This window comes from Emys orbicularis, chromosome 2 (assembly GCF_028017835.1).
Source record: "Emys orbicularis isolate rEmyOrb1 chromosome 2, rEmyOrb1.hap1, whole genome shotgun sequence".
Lineage (NCBI taxonomy): Eukaryota > Metazoa > Chordata > Testudines > Emydidae > Emys > Emys orbicularis.
The window spans coordinates 80,010,449-80,026,169 of NC_088684.1; the positions used below are offsets into that span (position 1 = coordinate 80,010,449).

The following is a 15,721-nucleotide window of genomic DNA, read 5'->3' on the forward strand; positions in this document are numbered from 1 at the left end:
AAAAAAATCTACATTTGTAAGTTACATTTTCACGATAAAGAGATTGCACTACAGTACTTGTATGAGGTGAATTGAAAAATAGGATTTCTTTTATCATTTTACAGTGCAAATATTTGTAATCAAAAATAATAAAAAGTGAGCTCTGTATAGAAATGTAGAAAAACATCCAAAAATATTTAATAAATTTCAATTGGCATTCTATTGTTTAACAGTGAAGTTAATCATGATTAATTTTTTTAATCGCAGTTAATTTTTGAGTTAACCATGTGAGTTAACTGCAATTAATCAACAGCCCTAATTTTAATGGCACAGAGTTGAAAGGAAAAAATTATACTTGACATAGTATGTTCAAGTTCTGAACATCACTTTACTTAACACACATTTAGAATTTAACATGAGCTTCCCATAAACAATAGGTATGTCCATACTAAAATGTGCTGGGTGAAAGATTAAGTTTTCATACACAGTAAAGTCAAAGTTATATGTGTGAAAGCACTGAGTTATTGAAATAGGTTCATATTTTCTCTTTCTTTTTGTGAATCACACGAAGCTCTGCATTTCTCTGGAAAGCATATATAATGCTTTGGTCATTCAAGTATGACTTGTTAAATACCTGCTACCTTTTTGTTTCCACAAACATGCACACACTAGGAATAGACTTATTCCTTTAACCGAGCGCTCATTTAAAACACTGCTTCAGTTGGTTACTCGTGTCCTCTGAAAGCTTAAGTTTTCATTGTATTTTTGCTTTAGTCTGCTAAAAGTGTCTTTGATCAGATATTCATTTACAGGGGCTTCATTGTACTGAATTTCAGAATATTTTTATTTGCTCTGCAATCTAATTTAACATTTACTTCTACATTGTACTCCATTGCTTTCAAAATCCAGCACATTCTAATTCACTTTAAGAAGCTTTACATTTATATTGTACAAAACCTTTTGTACCTTACTTTGATGAACTCTTAACATCAGCTTTTGAGTGGCAGGTGATGGTTGTTAAATGAACAATTTCCTTCTCCTGTGGCTCTGTGCCATACAAGAAATAAGAATTTTTCAGCCAAGTTTTGGACTTGATTCTGCTACCAGGGAAGTCGGTGGCAAGACTCAGGCTTTTAGTCTGTTTCTCTTCTCCCTCCCCCATATATTGGTAATGATTGCAAAGTGGCCAGATTCAAAATTCCATTAGTTCTTGTCACTTCAGGCTGGGTTATGTAATCTGATATAGGTTCTTACTGGTTTAGAGAAGGCTACATTTGACCAGCTGTGCAAGGGTGACTGTCTGTCCCTTACTTGCTGTGGAAAGGGTCTTCACACTTGCCTTGTGTAGTCTATAAAAGACTGGACTGGAGCAAGAAGAGGAGCCACAAGATTCTCAACTGCATGGATTTAGTAACACAACATTCTCCACAACTGCTATGGAGGCACTATGTCCTTTAGCTTTATAGTTAATAGGATGAAATGACAGATTGTGGGGAGCTGTATGTCAGCTTCTGGACTTGGCTTCAGGTTGTGGGGTTGATTTCCTGTCCCTCCCTTGACTCTCCATATTGCACATTCACAGAGCACGAATACTCTGGCTTTATGTAATGAATTTTTGCCTTCACTCCAGAAAAAAATGATTTCTCTTTGAGGTTCATTAGGGAAGTGTCAGTATTATGGAAAAATTGTTAGGACTATGGACATAAACTCAAGTGTTCCCAGTCCCCCTTGCTTAGTAGCTTACGTAACCATTATGCTTTGTGTTTATACAGGTTCTCCTGAAGAAAAGCCACTTAAGAGATACAGCTAGTTCTTGTGTCCTTTTTTTTATTCCAGGTTGCTGTCTCAAAGGAAAGGATGCTAAAGAAGATACAGCTAAATTAAGAACCTATTGGAAAGTGAATCATGCAGCTTTCTGAAAGGAGCTGAAATGCAGCCCTCTGACAGGGTCATGAACCTGAGACAAGTCTTTGTGACTGTATTGATGTTTGGAGTAGCAGGTCTACTCCTCTTCATGTACCTGCAGGCCTGGATTGAAGAACATCCTACAGGTAAAATAGTTTTCTTAACTGTATTGCCTCCATTGCTTTAAGTTGCTGCTTTAAGCTAAAAGAATGATTTGTTGAGAGGGTGTGGTGTGGGTTTTTTATGGGGAGGGGGCAGTGGAATGGGACTCTAACACTCTATACTACAGTGCAGCAATCAGCATATGTATCAAGGAATTGCCCCATGCTATGACTTGCATTTGTCGAGCAGCTACCTAAGGCCTTGTCTACACTACGGGGGTAAGTTGACCTAAGTTACGCAACTCCAGCTACGTGAATAATGTAGCTGGAGTCGACATAGCTTAGGTCAATTTACTGCGGTATCTACACTCTCCCGTCGACTTACCTTATTCCTCTCATTCTGGTGGAATACCGGAATCGACAGGAGAGCGATCTGCGGTCGATTTAGCAGGTCTTCACTAGACCCACTAAATCGCCCCCTGGTGCATTGATCGCTGCAGTGTCGATCCCGGTAAGTGTGGATATGCCCTAAGTGGTCTGCGTGAAGAAACATAAATGCAGGCAGGAGTGCCACTGTTGTACTAACACATTAGGATCTCCGTAAAACAGATTTTGGCTTTCTCTGAGTTTCATCTGAGTGACATGTCTCATGAAGAGAAGGCTTTAAGTCCTCCCTTCCCTTCTCTCCCTTCAACCCTGAACCCCCCCCCCCCCATTTAAAAGCAACTCTTTTTATTCCAAACACCTGTATCTCCTTTACAGCACCTCTCTGTTGCTTACTGTCCCCAGTTATGGTCTCTCTTCTAAAAATATGGTCACTTAAATGTTGCTACTAAGTAAAATAATTTGAAACACTTGTGAACATACAGTGCAATTTGAGATTACTCTAATATGGATGTTGAATTTACTCTTCAGCTGGATTTTTTACTTTATGCTCTGTATACCTGTGGCTTTTTGGCAATGAACTAGCTTGGAGTTTTGGAGAGTCCATAGTTGACAACTATCTTCAAAAAGCTTTTGTGTGCTTCTTTAATCGTATCAGTAGCAGCGTGCTGCTACTAAAACAGCTAGAGATTTTTAATCTGCAAATGGCTGTATTTTTTTGTTGTTTAAAAAAACGTAAAGCATGCTTTGTGCACTCTTCTGAACTGTCACTCTAAGAGTCTTTAGGGACAAATGTTTTTGCTGTAAGCAGAACTGGTTTTAGCCTTTGCAGTGTCCTGCTCAAAATGTACAAGTAGCACGTCTGCATGCAACGGCTATGTGACTGAAAACTGGCTATGTAGGAGTTTAGAAGACAGGGCCGGCTCTAGGTACCAACAAACCAAGCACGTGCTTGAGGCGGCATTCCGGCCATCTTTTTTTTTTTTTTTTTTTTTCTTGGGGCAGCAAAAGCCTAGAGCCGACCCTGGCAGCAGCGCGTTGTGCGCGGGGGGCGCCCTGGGGCCGCTGCGGTTTGTGTCGGGGAGAAGCGCCCGCACCTTGTGGCTAGGACGGGTGGGCTCCGAGTGCTGCACACTCCGGCTGGGGGCCGCCCCGTGGGGCACACGTAGGGTTACCATTCGTCCGGATTCCCCCGGACATGTCCGGCTTTTTGAGCTAAAAATAGAGTCCGGGGGGAATTTGTAAATGTCCGGACTTCCCCCGCCCCCATGCAGAGCGCGCGCGGCTAACAGGGCAGCCGGCCGGATCCTGCCACTTACATGGGGCTCCGACAGCCAGAGAGAGCCCCTCCTCCGCTTCCCCTGCAGCAGAGATCGCTCCCTCCCTCCCTGCATTCACAGATCGCCTCCGGCAGTCTGGAGCTCCTCCCCCGCTCCTCCTCCCCTGCTGCCCAGCATGCCGGGACGAGTGGCAGGGTAAGGGGGCCAGGGGGTCAGAGAAGGGGCAGGGAGGTTCTGGAGGGGGCAGTCAAGAGACGGGGGGGGTCGGGAGTTCGGGGGGGGGCTTTCTGGGGGGTGTGGATAAGGTTTTGGGCAGTCAGGGTACAGGTAGGGGGTAGGGTCCTGGGGGGCAGTTAGGAGCAGGGGTCCCAGGAGGGGGCAGTAAGGGGACAAGGAGCGGGGGGGGGGGGTTGGGAGCTCTGGGGGCGGGGCTGTCAGGGGGCAGGAGTGGGGAGAGGGATCGGAGCAGTCAGGGGACAGGGAGCAGAGGGGTTTAGATGGGTCGGGAGTTCGGGGGGGGGCTGTCAGGGGGTGGGGAGTGGTTGGATGGGGCGTGGGAGTCCCAGGGGTCTGTCTGGGGGTGGGGGTGTGGATAAGGGTTGGGGCAGTCAGGGTACAGGTAGGGGGTAGGGTCCTAGGGGGCCAGTTAGGATGGGGGGAGGGTCTCAGGAGGGGGCAGTCAGGGGACAAGAGGCAGGGAGGCTTAGGTAGGGGGTGGAGTCTTGGGGGGCAGTTAGGGGCAGTCAGGGGACAAGGAGCTGGGGGAGGGTTGGGGGTTCTGACGGGGGCGGGAAGTGGGAGGGAGTGGAAGGGGCAGGGGCGGGGCTAGGGCAGGACGGGGGCGGGGCTAGGGCGGGGCTCCTCCCGTCCTCTTTTTTGCTTGCTGAAATATGGTAACCCTAGCACACGAAGCTGCCTGCAGGTGCCGCAGCCGGGGCCCGAGCCTCCCAGGGGCTGCGGCAGGGCGTCCAGAAGCAGCAGTGGGGACATAGAGGGGACCGGTGCCTGGGGCGCTGCCGTGCGGGGCCCGCTCTCAGGGCTCCGCTCCCTCTGGGGCTGTCCTGCCCCGGCTCCTCAGCCCCCTGCCGGGGCAGTCCCCCCCCCCCGCTCTGCCCTCCCGAGTGCCGGCCGGTCCTGGAGGCGGGAGCCCTGGCTGGAGGGAATCTGTAGTGAGGCGTGGCCCAGGAGCCCTGTTGCTTACCCCGACCCTGCCAGCGGCGGACTGGCTGGAGGCGAGGGGGGAGCGGGCGGAGTCAGCACTGGTGGGGGGAGCCCAGGGCTGGGGCGGCAGGGGGTGCGGGTGGGGTGAGGGGGAGAGCCCAGCGCTGGGGCGGCAGGGGGTGCGGGTGGGGGAGGGCACTGGTGGGGGGGGGGTGAGAGCCCAGGGCTGGGGCGGCAGAGGGGTGGGGGGGCAGGGGGGGCAGGTGGGGTGAGGGGGAGAGCCCAGCACTGGGGCGGCAGGGGGTGTGGGTGGGGGAGGGCACTGGTGGGGGTGGGTGAGAGCCCAGGGATGGGGCGGCAGGGGGTGCAGGAGGGCACTGGGGGGGTGGTGAGAGCCCAGGGCTGGGGCAGCAGAGGGGGGCGGGGGGAGCCCAGGGCTGGGGTGTGGGGCAGCAAAAAAATTTTTTGCTTGGGGTGGCAAAAAACCTAGAGCTGGCCTGTTAGACTATCTGCTCCTACAGCACTGAACTTTCAATTTCTTAGTATATCTTACTTGAAGCCTGGTAAATTGCTGGAGCATCTGCTAAACTTCATTCTTGCTAATTTCAGAGTAGCAGCCGTGTTAGTCTGTGTCCGCAAAAAGAACAGGAGTACTTGTGGCACCTTAGAGACTAACAAATTTATTAGAGCATAAGCTTTCGTGGGCTACAACCCACTTCTTCGGATGCATTCTTGCTAATATAAATGTTCTACTCTGGTTTCAAAGGCTCTTCTAGTTGTGGTGTTACATGCCTCCTAACCAGACCTGGATTTTTGTAGGGAAGCAAAAAACTACATGCTCATTAGCACTCTGTCCCCTGCTAGGTTACAGGTTAGATATTTACTTCCACTCTTATCATTTTTTTCCTCATTAGAATACACTCTTTGCTATCTCTCCTCTTCCTCCAGGTGCTCATGTATTCTCTCACTGGCCCTAACTCCACGTTCTTCTATAGCTTGATCTCACTCACTCACCAGCCCCTCACATCTTTGATTTTTCAACAGTGCTATGACTCCCACATTCGCCTTATGAGTGTCCTCTTGACCTGGTCTTCCCCAAGCACCTCTGTGTCCTCTCTGATTTAGCTTTTCACACTTGCTCTGTCACTCGCACCCAGTTTTGAAAGTGACTCGCTGATCTCAAATCTTTCCTGAGCCATCTGTTGAATCAGTGATCTCAGCTTCCAACTCTACCATGTACTCTACTCCTCTGTCCTCTGCTCCTCTCTCCCACTGCTCTGTGCACCTGGAATCATCTTCTTGCTCTCTGTTCATGCTCCCTGCCCTTGTGTATAGCAAGGAAAGGGGAAGAATAGCAGCTAAAGGGGTCTCAGAAGCAGAGCTACCAGCTTCTTTCAGGAGCCACCTCCTCTGGTTTGCCAGAAGGGACAGTCTGATATGACTGAGCAGGTGCATCATACTAAGTGTCTTCAGTAAGAGAGGATGAAGGCCTCCCAGAGGGCGAGGGTAAGCATGCCCCCCCACACTTTTCTTAGCTTACTAGAGCACTGTTGTCTGGTGTGCTGGATTGAACTGAGCAGAGAGTGGGGGATCAGACCTGTATGGGGTAGCACAGCACTTGAGGCATCAGTGCCTGAAGGGTTCCCTGCATGGCTACAGGCCTTACCTGGGCAGAACTTCCATTGAAGCCAACATGTATGCAACAGCCTTGAAGTGTGGCCTTTTATGTGATGTCAGTGTGAGTTTTGCCTGAGTAAGGATTGCTGGGTTTGGCCCATTCTCCATGCCATCTTATGTATTTCAGAGAAAGCATCAAGTATTGTGGCATGAATTGAAAGCTGAGGGGTGAAAACATTATCTACCAGCTATTTCTTAATGTTTGTAGTGGGGCAGCTCCCCCACTCCCGCAGAAAAAGGGTTAAAGTCAGCCCTGGGAGAAGGTTGTGACTGAGAGCTGCTAAGCTGCTTGGGGAAGGGGCCACAGCTGGGCCTCGCCCCAATCAGGCCACAGCTGGCCTGCATAAAAAGGCTGTGAACCAAAGGCCCAAAAGAGACTCTCTCCAGGCTGGGAGAGAGCAGGGCCTGGCTGCCTGCAGAAAGGGTACTGGAAGTGAAGGAGGGCTGGGGAGAGCCAGTGGAGCAGGGGCGCTCCAGGCTGGCAACTCCCCAGGCTGCAGGGCCTGGTCTAAGGCCCATAGAGGTACTGGGAGGCAGAGGAAGGCAGCAGGTCTGAATCCCCTTGCCTATGATGAGTGGCTTTTACACTGCAGTCTGCCCCAGGGAGCGGGGGCTTGGTGATGACTGGCAGTAGCCCAGACTGAGGCAAGGTGGGGATTAGAGGGTTGGGGGGTTTCCCAGAGAAGGGAGGCCCATAGAAACTGGTGGGGGTATTGCCAGGGGGCAGCCCCAGGGTAAAGGGGCACCAGGGTCCAGGAGGGACACGGGGCTAGCTACAAGCGGGACACTGGCCTGCAGAGGGTGCCCAGGCTGGAAGAGAGCTAATTCCCAATGACCAGCAGGAGGCGCCGCAGGGGTGAGTCCCGCACCTTTACATTGTTGTTTAAATTTAAAGACCCTGTGAATAATAGCTCAGATATGTGGTCGAGGGACAGATGGCCTTATACCTGGTCCACTTCATACCTTGGCTTTTGTTCCTCCGTCAATGCCACTGGTCTGTTTCTGGATTCCTTCTGGAGTTCTCTATGCTCTGCCTCTATTAGTGGCAGTCCTTCGTTCCTGGCCTCCGTGGGGTAAAGGGCTTATGGCGGCTCAGCACTGGGGCCTGGTCTCTGCCACATGGAGTCCCAGAAGCTTCTCTTCAGGAGCTTGCAGTGCAGGACTCTGCACTCAGACTGAGCTGAGCTGCTCCCTTTTGAGCCCCACCTCCAATGTGAGCATGACAAGTGGCTGTGGCTAGGCAGGGCCTTCTGGGCCCAGAGCTGTTCATCAGGGTGTATGAGCACCACACCGTCACACTCTTGCACACCAGCCCTGCAAAGTTACCACAGCACACCAGCATTCCAAAACATACAGTTAGGATCCTTAACTCCAAAATTTCTCCTCTTAGTTGGTGTCTGGCTCCTGACATGACTTAATGTGGCTTAGTCAGTAAGTACAGCTGGCTGAAGACTACAAAATAATTTGTGAATAGATGCTGTAAGTTTGGCAGCTTGGTTTCATTGTTGTTTTTTTAACGGGGTTATATTGTTTGGCAAATATTCCGATGGGTGCTTGGTAGTCATGAAAACACACATGAATGGTGAATTTTCTTGGACTTCAGAATGAATGATTCATCTCAAAAGTTATGCCATATGCCCTCTCCTAGAGCACCACTGGTTCCTGAGGATGGAAAAGTCCACTTATGCCTCCCTCCTTGGTGACTTTGTAGCTCACCTGGGATAAATCTGGGTTCTCTATACACTTCTCTCCTTCCCTTTTAGAGCATCAGAGGAGCTGTGTCCCCTCCTGCAGCAGTTAACTTTCTTCTCCCCAACTCCCACTCTGTTTGGGCTCAGCACTAAAGCTGATCAAAACAATTCTGCCAAAACATTTTTATAAGAATTTGCCAATTAGTCAAAATCAAAATGTTTCACTGAGATGGTTCAACTTCCACAAAATTCCACCCGAACCGAGACAGGGTTCCATCACAAGAGCGTCTGGTTTCCTGCCAGCTTGCTCACCCAGTAGCACACCAAATGGACTGCCTAGGACCTGGGGCTTGATTCCCTTTTATGGAGACTTCTGAAATTTTTGGTTTCTCATTCAAAATCTGAACAAAATCAGATTTCAAAATATTGATTTCCTCTGCAAAATAGAACAGCTTTTTCTGCCTAGCTCTACCCATCACTCATTCCTGGGTAGTCTCAATCATATGCAGGCTACCCGGGGCATGTCAGTCAGGCTCCTTGCTCCTATAGACTGTTCATGTTTCAGCCAGGTTAATAGGCAGATCCTTAAGGACCGGAGAAACCTGCTCTTATCTGGAACCTCCAAATAGCAGGGGGATACATACCTAACGTGTCATATTTAGTATTTCTCATTTGTTAAGCTTTTATTAAAAGTCAATCTAATCCGGGAACAGAAAGAAGCAGTATCATGTGACTTAGATGGCCAGTCACACACCATGAACTGCCAAAGCAAACAATTCATGAATAAGCCTTTGTGTGAAATTTGTCCACATAAACTAGTCTGTGACTACCTAATATACTTGTAGAAACTGGGATCAGTGTGCAAAAAGGGGCCAACTTAGCAATAGACATTTGCAATGAATAATTTTAACCAGCTTCTTTTTAGTAAGCTTGAAATACTTCTATAATAGGAGTCTTGGGTAGCTTATAGGGATCATTTTGTGTCTGTCTATCTTACAAACTCAGCAGGAGCAAAACAGTACTACAGTCTAGTCAACCCTTCTCCAGTTACTGGTTGAAATGCCCCATTTCTCCTGAGGCTGCCCTTCTGGGAGTATTCAGTATTTATCCCTGTTGTCTAAATACCCACTGTGCATAATTTTTATCGACCCAGTAATGGCTTGAAGCAGAAAGAGCGGATTTAAAGGGATCAGTAAATGCCGTTTTGAGGGAGGTTATAGTGCTATTGGAAAATCTCCCAGAGAGAACAGGATATAAGTGGATGAATTTCACTCTATAGATCAAAACAGAGTTGGCTTTTTCTCTCTTAAATGTATGTCTGCTGAAGGGAGGTTGTACAGTCCTTTTCTACTCCTGTATTTGGCAAATATCTGTATCAAGGGTAGAGTTTGATACTTTGCATTGTAACAGTGTTATGAGTAAAAATACATGAAATGCCATATTGGATCAGAGCAGTATTCTAAGTTCATTAGGTGTATCTCCAGCAGCAGCAGCCAAGACCAGATATTTCAGAAAAAAGTGTAAAAAATCCCCATAATGAACCAGAACAACCATGTCCCTTGAGGGGGAAATTGCATCTGAACTCCAAGCATCTATTGGTTGGCCACTATCCTGAAACCTTTCTTCTAACTTTATATTTAACTGTACGATAACTGGGCATGCATTATCTATATAAATATTTAGTCCCCTTAGAACCTACTATGCTATTTTCCTCATATTGTGGTGGAGTTGGTTGTGTTCGAAATTATTGATTTTAATTTCCTTATCTTGTACAGCAAGAACAAAGTAATCTGAGTGCCTTGCTGGCTTTCTCAATGCCATTTATTCAATATGTGCTTAAATATGGCAAGTGAAATCTATGGATGTGGGTGGTCCTAAGCACCTGTATTCTAGCTTCAGTTCTTACTATTCTGGATAGTTATCCGTTCTTGTGAAGTTGAATGGGGGGAAAATAGCTAATATGTGACAGAAGGTGGGATATCAATCTTTAAATACACTGTAGAATTATCAGGCACATGATTTCTTTTGTTCAATTTAAACTGAACAGATGTTTTTGAAACAGGCACCTACAGCTTTGCTGCAGTAATGGGATGGGATTTAACTGAATTGTTTTTCATTCCTTTTTCCCCCCCTGGATGATTGTCTGCCAGTTTCATTGTCCTCAATGTAACCTCTTTGCCAGAGTTGAATCTGGAGCATATATTGAAACAGTGTGACATCTTCAAATCACTTTCCTGTTTTTCATACACTTGAAGCAAAAAAATGGATGGGATCTAGAAATCAAAGCAGTCAAATTTGCTGTACGTTTTTGTGTGAAGCCTATGGTGGATGATCTGAAAGGGGATATCTATTAATTGACCACACTGCTGATTGCACAATAGGCCAATATAACGTGTACTGATTAATTTATTTATGATTCTGAAACAAAAAGTGAACTTTGTTATTGGCAGCCAGTGTAGTATCAATCCCCCGTAACGGCCCAGGTTTGACTTTTATAACAATTCTTAGTTTAATAGCTGTATGATTCCAGGTAGTGCTTTTCTTAGAGATTGACAAGACTGGCAAGAAAACCTGCCTTGTTTCCTGACAGCTCGCCTGCCAGGTGGGCTACTGCAGAGCCTGGAGGCTCTGGAAGCCCCAGCTGGAACCCAAGCTCCTAGGGCTGCCAAGAATCCTGTGCAAGGGGGGGAACCTAGAAACCCGGAGAGCCTCTGCTCCAGCCGGGACTGACAGACACCTGGCTCTGAGTCTAAGGCAGCCTGCCAGGCGGGGTGGTGGGTGAGCTTTCAGGAAATCAGGCAGGTTTCCATTGGACAATTGGATGAAACTGACAATTCCAGCAGAACATGTAGATTGTCAAATTGGTATTTTCCAATTTTCAAAAAAAAAAATTGGAAAAATGTCCAGGCAGCTCTAGTTTATAACATTACATTAGTCTTACTGCAGACCTGGCATTTCATTTCATTTGGGGAATATTGAGGAGAATCCATCGTCTGACTTTTGATGATCATTTGGGTACATAGGAATTGAGCTACATATTATATTGGTATATTAATGGAGGAAGAATGATCCAGTGGTTTGGGGCCCAAGTTCAGTTCACAGCTCTGTTTCAGGCTTCCTGTGTGAAAGTAGGCAAGCCACCAGGGATAATAGTGTTTCCTTATTTCATTGGGTTGTTGAGGTGTTTAAAAATACTATGATGATGGGAGGGTGGGCGGGGGAGGCATATATACCCAGAATAGATCAATATTACTATACAAACAGCATATGATTTAGTTGGAACTATTCAGGACCAACTCTCAGGGTGCAAAGTGTTCAAGGAAGAAAACTCTCTCTACGTTTTTTTTTTTTAACTAAAGAAAAGAAGAAACTCTGAAGATGATGTAAAAGAAAAAGCAAGACTAAAAGGCAATCACGTAGTCTTTATTATAGTACACCTCTACCCCAATATAACGCGACCCGATATAACACAAATTCGGATATAACACGGTAAAGCAGAGCTCCGGGGAGGGGGAGGCGGGGCTGCACACCCCGGTGGATCAAAGCAAGTTCGATATAACGCGGTTTCACCTATAACGCAGTAAGATTTTTTGGCTCCCGAGGACAGCGTTATATTGAGGTAGAGGTGTACTTAAGCACGTGGGGACAAACTATTTTCTAAATTTTTACTGTGTTTCTCTGGAAAACATCCCACAACTTTTAATTGGATTCAATGCAACCTATTCGTGGTTTTATATTTTAATTTGAGGCTAGCATAGCTGAAAAGTGCATGTCACATCAGGAAGTAACTTTTTTTTCCTTCTCTGCCACTTCAAGTTTTGATCCCTGGATGTATTTGTGATGTGAACGTTACTACTCTTAACCAAAATACGGAGTAAACTAGTACCATGTGTTACTGTGGCTTCTAAGTCTTTGAACACTTCTGCCAGTCAAGTCTGGTTTAGTGGTCAAATCAATTAATAAAAAAAAAAAAGTTTCATCTTTGTGTGAAATCTTCACAATTCATTTACTTAGGGTAGTGATTTTTATGTCTTCTGTAGGACAATGAATTTTAGACACTACTATATGTACACTGTGGAAGAAACTGTACTCTGTTACACCTGTGCAGCCATGGAACTAAATAGGGTTGAATGTATGTAATGAAGAGCAGAATTTGACCATTTGGTTTAGGTGATGATTAATAGAAAACGTGGCTAAATCCCTCACTGCTTGGAATATCTCTACCTGTATGTGTATCCCATAGGTATTAGCAATGTTATGTAACAGCACTCCTTCCAATAAAATTCCCTACTGCAGGGCTTCTCCTGGAGACCAAACCCATAAGTATTATTGTCCTCTTACACAATGTGCATCTGTATCTTCTGGCAAGTATTGCATCATGAGTGACAAATTTTATAGCAAGACTTTTTGGCCTTGTCTCCACTACAGAGTTTTATCAACAAAAGGCAGTTTTTGTCAACAAAACTGAATGCGTACACACTGCGATGCAACTTTTGTTGGCAAAAATGCCTTGTTTTGCCGACAAAATAAAACCACCCCGATGAGGGACATAAGGCTTTCTGCACACAATTTTTGTCAACAAAGTGCCAGTGTAGACACTACGCTTGATTTTATCACTCTACTTGGTCTCCAGGAGGTGTCCCATAATGCCCAATCTGACCACTCTAGTCATCAATTTGAACTCCACTGCCCTGCAACCAGGTAAACAACCATGCTCCCCTCCCCCTTAGAAGCCCTGGGAATTTTTGAAATTCCAATTCCTGTTGACTCAGCATGGAGAGGTCGCATCACATCTTCCCAGGTGACCTTGGCGGGTTATCACAACAAATGCTCTCCCGCTTGGACCACTGTGGTGCGGGTGGATCTGATCAGTATATGGGGAGAGGAGGCTGTGCCATTCCAGCTGTGTTTGAGCTGTGGGAATTTTGATATCTACGGGCAGATCTGTCCAGGGTCGGCTCCAGGCACTATCTGAGCAAGCTGGTGCTTGGGGCGGCAGATTGCATGGAGGTGGCATTCTGCCCAATCCTAGGGTGGCACAGCCGCTTTTTTGTTTGTTTGTTTGGTTGGGTTTTTTTGGTTTTTTTAGTTCTTGTTCCGCTCCGTCCGCCCTGTAGAGGGCGGCGGCGCGGAGAACCAGAGTGCCCTGCAGGGCAGTCCTCTTCCTTCCCTCCCCGCCGACTGGAGCGGAGCCCTCGCGGCAGGAGGGGCCACGTGGCAGCGCCCCTGCTTTTTTTTTTTTTTTTTTTTTGCTTTGCCGTTCTGGCCGCCCCGTTTTGTTTTGTTTTGTTTTTTCGCTTGGGGCGGCCAAAAAGCCAGAGCCGGCCCTGGATCTGTCGAGGCTTGTGTGAAAAGGATTATGATCGGGACACGCTGCAGTGCAGAGTGAAGATAAAGAAACTGAGGCAGGCGTACCATAAGGCGAGGGAGGCAAACAGTCACTCCAGTGCTGCACCTAAGCCTTGCCGGTTCTATAAGGAGGTGGACGCTATCCTCAGTGGCAACCCCACCTCCACTGCCAAGAGCCCTGTGGATACTTCGGCGGGCCTGGAGGTGGTGGAAAGAGAACCGAACCCGGAGGACGAAGTCATTGATGAAGAAGTGGAGTTAGACAACAATGTGGAGCTCCCAGTGGGGCAGGCAGTCAGGAACTGTTCACCACTCCGGAGGTGTCTAGCCAGTCTCAGCAGTTGCTCTCCAGCAAGCAAGAAGTAGGAAAGGAGATGCCTGGTAAGTGGCTGTGGTTTGTCGAGTGCGGAGGTGGGTTCAGGGTATAGAAATGTACACGGCTGGCTGTTTCTGTATGCCGGACATTTGCCCATGCAGCTAATCATTACGGCTGAACAGGGTGTTGATGCATGCCGAAATCTCATGGGAATCCTCCAGAGAAATCTCTAGGAAAGTTTCCTGGAGGGTACTCAGCAATCCTCTGCCGAAGGTTCCTTGGCAGAGCTGCTTTGTTCCTTTCCCCATTGTAGGAAACTTTCCCACACCATTCGGCAATCACTTGTGCAGGGACCAAAGCGGCACACAGGCGAGCAGCATAGGGATCAGGGTGGAAGCCATAAGTGTGTAGTAGATGTACCCTCACTTCCCTGCTTACCCTCAGCAATGAGATCTGCTACAATGACCCCCACCTGTGGAAAATTGTGGGAGAATTTTTTCCCTAGTCAGCTGCACCACAACCCTTGCAGAGTGCTCTTTTTCCCCATACAGAGCGCCACCCCCAGCCAATGCTCATCATGCTTTGGGTGTTCGTCAAGATGTGTGCCGGCCAAGGGTCAGTGAGAAAGTGATTGTTATGTTGCAAAAGGTGTATTTTGCTGAAAAGTTTCAATGTTATGCGTGAACTTAACAATCATGTTTCTGTGCATTGTTCCTTGTGCTTCGGAAAATGTGGCCTTCAGGAACACCCCCCCCACACACACGCTGGCCGAGTGTCTCCGCCAGATAAGAAAGCGCCCAAAACAGAGCAAAGAAGATATGTTCCGGGAGGTACTGCACTTCTCCAATGCAGAGAAAAGGGAATGCAAGGAGTGGAGGGAAGTGGACAGGCAGGACAGAAAAGAAAATCAGAAGTTTGTAAAGGACGCTACTAAGCAGATGATTAAAATAATGGAGGACCAAATACAGATGCTGAAGTCCTTAATAATGCTGCAGACTGAGTAGATGCATGCCTACCCTCCCTGCAGCACATTGAGAACTCTTTTACATGCCCCCCTCCCCTCAAAAAAACCTCTGCTTGCACCGTCCTTTCCGGTTCCGGGTCTTCTCGGTTTCCCCTTCACTCCTTCCTCTCGGACAACTTTCAAAATGATAGCTGGACATACACACAGCTCTGAAAGTCTGCACTTCTATGGTACCACCTTTCCCACCAAGCGCGCCTGTGTGTGTGTGGTGTTGCTTTTATTAAACAAGAAAAGTTTTTGAACAGTAACTCATCTTTGTTTCCTACAAATTGAGATAACAGGAACTTTCCAATACATACACAGGTACTGTAATCATTTGCTTACTGGAATATAAGGCCCCAAATGTCATCATTGCTTCCTAGGAAAACTACATGTAATGTAACATTGCAGCACCAATCACAGAGATTACTGGTTCTCATTTTCAAAGTGTTGCTTCAAAGCCTCCCTGATTCTAATTGCCCGCGCTGGGCCCCTCTGATAGCCCTGGTATCTGGCTGCTCAAAATCAGCAGCCAAGTGGTCTGCCTCAACATTCCACCCCTGAGCAAACCTTTCACCCTTAGCTTCACAAAGATTATGCAATGTACAACATGTGGCTATGACCATGGGAATATTATCCTCATTGAGGTCTAACCTGCCACAAAGGCATCGCCAGCGTGCCCTTAATCTGCCAAAGGCACATTCCCCGGTCATCTGGCACCTACTCAGCCTGTTTTTGAACCGCTCCTTACTGCTGTCCAGGTTTCCTGTGTAAAGTTTCATAAGCTACGGCTGTAAGGCATACACCAGGACTCCCAGGATCACTATGGGCATTTCAACATCCCCCACTGTAATCTTCTGGTCTGGAAAGAAAGT

The 15,721-nt window shown here is 47.3% G+C and overlaps 1 protein-coding gene across 1 annotated transcript in view; it reads left to right on the forward strand.

Annotated features, from left to right (window-relative positions):
* Nucleotides 1-1,909: 1,909 nt before the first annotated feature.
* The window catches only part of CHST9 (carbohydrate sulfotransferase 9), a 113,045-nt gene continuing 99,233 nt past the window's right edge, over nucleotides 1,910-15,721 (forward strand). Inside the window, exon 1 of the mRNA XM_065399985.1 lies at nucleotides 1,910-2,030. Within this exon, the coding sequence (XP_065256057.1) occupies nucleotides 1,910-2,030 (121 nt within the window). The remainder of the gene's footprint in view (nucleotides 2,031-15,721) is intronic.